General features: G+C 49.3%; 1 protein-coding gene across 1 annotated transcript; it reads right to left on the bottom strand.

Moving 5' to 3' along the window:
* Nucleotides 1-5,251: 5,251 nt before the first annotated feature.
* On the bottom strand, nucleotides 5,252-6,780 carry LOC309720729 (uncharacterized protein; the record flags this gene model as incomplete). Its single annotated transcript, XM_082557865.1, has 3 exons — nucleotides 5,252-5,679; nucleotides 5,724-5,841; nucleotides 6,085-6,780. The coding sequence occupies 3 exons, from the start codon at nucleotides 6,778-6,780 to the stop codon at nucleotides 5,252-5,254; spliced, it is 1,242 nt and encodes a 413-aa protein (XP_082413991.1).
* Between the last annotated feature and the right edge of the window lie 357 nt (nucleotides 6,781-7,137).

Here is a 7,137-nt window from a genome sequence, read left to right as displayed (position 1 = left end):
GTTTCTGACACAAACAGTCTTTCAAATCATTAAATGCATCCTCAGCATCTTTCGTCCACCTGATCCTTGTAGGACTAGATTTACTTGTCATGTCAGTCAATAAAGCTGCTCTTGAGGAAAAATTTGGAATTAGTCGACGATACCAACCTACTAATCCCAAAAATGATCTCAACCTTTTCTTTGTGTTTGGCAAGAGTGCTGCAGCAACTGCATCCACTTTTCCAACCTGAGGGCGAATGCCTCCACCCCCTATTACATAACCCAGGTACTGCACCTCGGGCTTGGCGATGTGACATTTCTTGGCATTTATGACAAGTCCAGCATTTGCGATACGTCGAAACACATCAGCAAGATGTTTCAGATGATCTTCCCATGTACCACTATAAACAACAATGTCATCAATGTAGGCAGCTGCATATTGTTCTGCACCCTTCAACACTCGATCCACCAACCTTTGGAATGTAGCTGGTGCTCCATGCAAACCAAAGGGCATCACTGTGAATCTAAACAGTCCACTCGGCACTCTGAATGTTGTTAAGTCCTTAGATGAGTCTGTCAAGGGAACCTGCCAATAACCTTTACAGAGGTCAAGGGTAGTCAGAAATTTAGCATTTCCCAAACGATCAATTAGTTCATCAACCCTCGGCATTGGATAAGGATCAAAAGCAGACACAGAATTTAACTTAGAAAAGTTTACACAAAATCTAAGCTTAGGATCATCTTTCTTTGGTACAAGCACAACAGGGCTACACCACTCACTGTGTGATGGCTCAATGATTCCTGCAGCCAGCATCTCCTCCAGCTCACTTTTCAACTCAGGCAATAGCTTAGCTGGGATACGGCAAGTGGTATCTCTAATTGGCCGTTGGTCTGGAGAATGCAAAGTGATTTTGTGTTCAATGAGGTGTGTACGACCTGGCTTTAGACTGAAGAGTTCTTTGGTCATAAGTGATTGCACCTCCTGACGTCTTTCCAAAGGCAAATGGTTTAAATCTGGAAACACAGTTTTGACAGCTGAAGAAGGGAAGTACTGCTCCTGAGGCTCTTCCTCATCCACAACTGTACGTGCCCACATGGATGTTGAGTCCTGTGGCTGGTCAGTCCACTCTTTCAAAAGATTGACGTGGAACACTTGATGATTCTTTCGACGGTTTGGTAAATGAAGCTCATATGTGACTGGGCCTGTCTTCTTTGTGATTTCATATGGCCCCTGCCACTTTGCAAGAAGACTGCTCTCAGAAGTTGGCAAAAGTAGAAGAACTTTCTGTCCCTCACGGAAGACTCTTCTTCTTGACACTTTATCATATCTTTGTTTTTGCCGCTGTTGCGCATGGGCCAGATTGTTATTAGCAAGTTCTTGGAAATGTTCTAGCTTGTCTCTCATTTTGAGGACATGTGAGAGTTCACTAAACCTCCGCTCTGACATCGAACCCTCCCAAGCTTCTTTCAGAACATCCATTGGACCTCTGACAGGATGCCCATAAAGTAGCTGGAATGGTGAAAACCCAGTAGAACTTTGTGGAACCTCTCGGTAGGCAAATAACAAAAATGGGAGCCATTGGTCCCAATCTGACCCTGTTTCATTCACAAATTTCCTGAGCATTGATTTTAAGGTCTTGTTAAATCGCTCCACAAGGCCATCAGTCTGTGGGTGATAGGGACTGGTCTTGACACCCTGGATCCCTAACAAACTATATACTTCTTTAAGCATCTTAGAAGTGAAATTGGTCCCCTGATCTGTGATGATTTCTTTTGGGATACCTACTCTGGAAAACAACTGAATCAGGCAGTTAACAATCTGACGAGCCTTTATTTTCTTCAGGGGGAAGGCTTCAGGATATTTTGTGGCATAGTCACAAACTACAAGTATGTACTTATGACCTGCTTTACTCTGTTCTAGTGGGCCAACAATGTCCATGGCAATGCGTGAAAAGGGTGTATCAATGATGGGCATACTGATAAGCGGAGCTCTATCTGCTTTCCTGCCTGGAGCTGTTAACTGGCACTGTGGGCAAGCTTTACAGTATTGTACCGTATCACTGAACTGTTGGGGCCAGTAAAATCTGGGAATCATTCTAGAAAATGTTTTAGATTGTCCCAAATGTCCTGCCCAGGGAATGGAATGACTCATTTTCAAAATGGTAGATCTCAAACTCTGGGGGATCACCAACTGGTCACCAATCTTGCTACGGCGATGCAACAAATCTCCCTTAACCACAAACACTTCCTGCCTTCCCTCAACTGTAGTTGACTCTGGAACACATTTAGAGAACAATGGTTTAAGTGTTAGATCCTCTTTCTGAAGCCTAGCAACCTAACTAGCACTGGGGAGAGACTCAGTCTTTAAAGGATCTAAAATGTGTTCAGCTACTCTTGTTCCCTTCACCTTTTCATGTCTTCTCTGTCTCTTGCTCTTTTTTGGTTTAGAACGAGTGCTAGACTCGTCCAATGGGGCATCCTCATTTGCAAAAGGTAATTCATCCCAACCCAAAGCATTAACCTGTAGCTCCTTAGCTTTTGACCTTGTGACCGCTAACAAACTTTCAACGGTTTCAGTCTGACAGGGATGCTTGGCTATTAGCTCTGTGAGTATTGGGAGATCACGGCCCAACACCACTTGATAAGGCAGCGTTTGCAGCACTCCCACTGAAAGAGTGTAACACTGGCCTTCTACTTCAATTGCAACTTCAGCAACTGGGTATGATACCTTATCACCATGAATACAGCACACATCCACTGTTGCTCCTGAAAAGATCACATCCCTGGGAAGACTGTCTTGTCTAACCAGAGAGCGATTACTTCCTGAATCTAACAGAGCTACACAGGGTTTGTCTTCAACAAATACCCCAATTGATGGCTCACGTTGCTGACATTCAATTTCATTTTTGTGATTCTCACTGACTTCAGTTTGTCTAGCAGAACACATGTAATTTTTACTAACAGACATCTTTGTACACTGAGCTTTAAGATGACCTATCTGACCACACAAATGACATGCTTTATTGGTTTTATTTTTTGTCTCAGATCTGGCAGGATCTGAGTTATACCAGTTCTGTCTTGTGTGCTTAACTTTCAAGTCAGGGCCACCACCTAACTTGTTGAATGGCACGTTGGAATTTGACTTAACTGGTGTGAAGTCTTTTGATGGTCGACGAGCTGCTAAGAAAGCTTCAGCCAGTTCTGCTGCTTCCTTGGAAGTCTTTGGGTTACGTTCCTTAACCCACGTCCGAAGATCAGGATTCAAAACCTTGAGAAACTGTTCCATGATGGCGTCTCCGATTTGATCCTTTGTCTTTGTTTCAGGATTCATCCACTTGATGTACAACTCCTTTAGGCGGACCTGCAGCTCCCTTGGTGTTTCCTCTGCTCCAAAGGTACTAGAACGAAACCTCATTCGATAGGTGTCAACACTTATTTCATATTTCTGCAAGACAGCACACTTTACTTTTGCATAGTCCATAGTGTCATCAATATCCATGGCTACATAAGCGGAACGTGCTTTACCAGCTAGCAGTGGTGCTAGGTGAAGAGCCCACTCATCTCGCGGCCACTGGCAAGCATGAGCAATTCTTTCAAAGGTGATTAAATAATGTTCAATGTCCTCACCTTCATTGTAAGGTTGCATTTTTGGCCCCTTCCAGCCTGAATGTCTCACCAGTGTTGAAAGCTGTGCCTCACTGCGTTGATGTGCCGGCTCCAAGTCAAGCCTATTTGATTCTTGTGTGCTGGCAGATGGTTCTGGAGTAGGTGCTCTCGAAGAAGCCGATGTAGATGCTTGTACTTCAAGTAACTGATGCTCTAGATTGCCATGCTGCATCTGCTGTTGAAGCTGGGCAAACTGATGCCGGATTTGCCTCCATCTATCATCCTGGCGCTTGTGCTCTTGCTCCAGTTTAGCATCGCGTTCAGCCTGCTGTTGCATCAGAGTTTGCAAAAGTTTGGACAATTCAGCCACATTCTCTTGACCAGAAATATGGCCACTTATTGCCCCTTGTTGGTCGCTGCCATCTTGTAAATCATCTGCTTCACATTCTGGAACATGCCCTCTCTTTGCTCGGGTAGACATCTTCTCCACTCCTTAATTGGCCTGGAATCCCACTGCTGCCACCAAATGTGGTAGGACTCGACTTAAGCGGTCAAAGAAGTGCAGGAGACTGATGCTGTCCAGTGTAGCAAGTGATTTATTCACCATTCTGTGGCCCAAGAATATTTACAAAGAAACAAATAAGAAACTCAACTCTATAATAAACTCAATTCAAATAAACATAACTGAACTTAAATCAACGGAAATTAAGGTCAAACTGCACACAGCTACACTGACCTGAACCCTTCTTCTGAAACACCTGAGTTCGTCTGCTTAAATAGTCCCCTTAATCAAACACTTTCTCCTCTGGACTATTCCATTCAGTAGGTAGGTGAGATGAACATGATTATATTCATCCTCTACTACTCCTCTTGACTGGCAACATAAACTCTGGTGTAATCAATACATATCACAACATTAAATCTATTTCTTTATAAACCCTTTAAAATCAACTTTATTAAATTATAAGAATTCTTCCCCTCCTGCCCTTGGTCTCTTCCTGTGACCTCAGATGAACCCAGAAGGTATAAAGCAGGAAGTAGAACTACATTTCATCCTTTTGCTTCTGGAAGACAGGTAGGTAAAGGTAAGTTCAAACAATACAAATTAACAGTTGAAATAAATAACATGTTAACTTAACAAACTTGCATGAATTGATTTAAACCAAGATGTTATATTATATAATCTGTAAAAGTGCAGAACATAAACAAACCCGGGATAGTAGATGTTTGCCTATTGCAGATTACATGTGAAATATGGTTAAATCAAAACAAGAATGTTAACTAAGAATGTAGACAAATGGTCTTCTCACCCACTTTGTCACAGGAAGCAACACCAAAATACATATAATAATACTAATAATATAATTCATAACTGCTCAGGGATCCTGGGTCGCTCAGACCCAGGACCCTGACAGTACCCCCCTCCAAGGGTCGGCTCCCGACGACCCCAAAACCAAAACAGCACAACCAACCCAGGGCGGGCGGCGGGGGGGAACCAGGACGGAGGGCCAGAACCAAAACAAGCAAAAACAACCAAAGAAAACAACCCCCCCAAGGTCACAGTCCCAGAGTCCGACCGCGCATCCAGCAGCGGAGCAACAAAAAGAAAAAACGCCACAAAACAGTCCCAGGCGGCCCATCAACATAACAAAAGAGTTCAGGGGGCCTACCTCGAGTCCAAAGGTGGCGACATTGCCGCGCCGGCAGACGGCCACGGGTCCGGCAGCAGCAGCAAAACAGTTCCGGGGGCCTGCCACAGCTCCAGTGGCGGCGGCACAGCTGCCCCTCCGGTGGCGAGTCCCGGGTCCAGTAACGGCGGCGCTGCTCCCCAGGCGGCCTGCCCGGGATCCAGTGGCGGTGGCGGCGCTGCTGCTCCTCCGGCGGCCTGCCCCGGGCCCGACGGCGGCGGCGCTACTCCCCAGGCGGCCTGCCCGGGATCCAGTGGCGGTGGCGGCGCTGCTGCCCCTCCGGCGGCCTGCCCCGAATCCAGTGGCGGCGGCGCAGCTCCGGTGAACAACGGCGAGGTATGGTACATGGCCGATGACACGCCGGTCGATGACGCGCCGGTCGCTGACGCAGACGCGCTGGGCGTAGCTGGCGTGGAGGGCGCGCTAGACGTGATGATCCGTCAGACTTGCTGACCTCCAGTTCAGGCCAAGCGGGTCTCCCCGGACCTCCGAGCTCCTCCGGTGGCAGCGCGGGCTCCACAGGCTCGCCGAGCTCCTCCGGCTCGACTAGCTCCACCGGCACGCCGAGCTCCTCCGGCACGCCGAGCTGCCCCGGCTCGCCGAACTGCTCCCGCTCCGGCTCGCTGAGCTGCTCCGGCTCGCTGAGCCCCTCAGCTGGCGGTGCGGGCTCCTCCGGCTCGCTGAGCCCCTCAGCTGGCGGTGCGGGCCCCTCTGGCTTACTGAGCTCCACCAGCTCGCTGAGCTCCTCAGCCGGCGGTGCGGGCTCCTCCGGCTCACTGAGCCCCTCCAGCTCGCCTAGCTCCTCCGGCACGCTGAGCTGTTCCGGCTCGCTGAGTTCCTCAGCTGGCGGTGCGGGCTCCTCCGGCTCGCTGAGCTCCTCAGCTGGCGGTGCGGGCTCCTCCGGCTCGCTGAGCTCCTCAGCTGGCGGTGCGGGCCCCTCCAGCTCGCTGAGCTCCTCCGGCTCTCCGAGCTCCTGCTCTGGCTCGCAGGGCTCCGCAGCTGGCAGTGAAAAAGAAATCAGGATGGTGGCTGCAGGCAGACGAAACGGTGGCGGAGTTACAGCTGCAGATGGTGAAGCAGCGGGTGGTGTAGCGATCTCTGACCAAGGTGATGTTACCTGCGTCGTCAGCTCGTCCACTGCAGACACAAACACAGATGGTGAGGGAAATGGAAAATTGTCCGTACTACTCACCACAGCCGGCTCTTGAGATGTCCGTGGATGTGGCTGCGGTGAGGAACGCCGGCGGCGCGAACGTCGTTTTCGTGTAGACGTCGGGGCCGGCGTCTCAGGCTGTGAATCCACCAGCTGTCCGGGCCGGTGAGCAGCCTGAGGAGGAGAGTGGAGGTGGAGGGTGGAAAGTAAGAAGTCCAAGATGACAGGATTAAGGTCGTCAACCAGCCAGGGAAATTTAAAAAGCGTCTCCTGCAGCCGCCTCTCCACGGCGCGACGCAAACCTTCCGCGGGCTTCTCCCACCATAACTCACAGAGTCTGTAAACCCTGTCCATAACAGCAGCCGTCAAGACACTTAATTCCAGTAGGCATACACTCAGACTTTAACTAAGCAGAAGACTAACGTGGAGTCTCATGGAATGATCCCGCGTCGGTGGGAGCTCCAAGACTCTCTTAAGTAGCTCCCCCGACGAAGCCTGATCAGCAGCAGGTGTGTGGCTTCGGGTGTGGCCAGTCCCCTTGCAGGACCACACCCTCCAGGCCTGACGCCGCCTATAAACAGGTGCTCAGCCACACACCTACATATATATAAAAAAAACACCCAGCACGCCCCTGCGGGCGGTTTATCCTTCAAGCTCGGGTCCTCTACCAGAGGCCTGGGAGCTTGAGGGTCCTGCGCAGTATCTTAGCTG

Source organism: Aulonocara stuartgranti (genome assembly GCF_965226115.1).
Source record: "Aulonocara stuartgranti genome assembly, chromosome: 13".
Lineage (NCBI taxonomy): Eukaryota > Metazoa > Chordata > Actinopteri > Cichliformes > Cichlidae > Aulonocara > Aulonocara stuartgranti.
The sequence above is the reverse complement of the archived record's forward strand: the minus strand, read 5'-3'. Positions and strand labels throughout refer to the sequence as shown.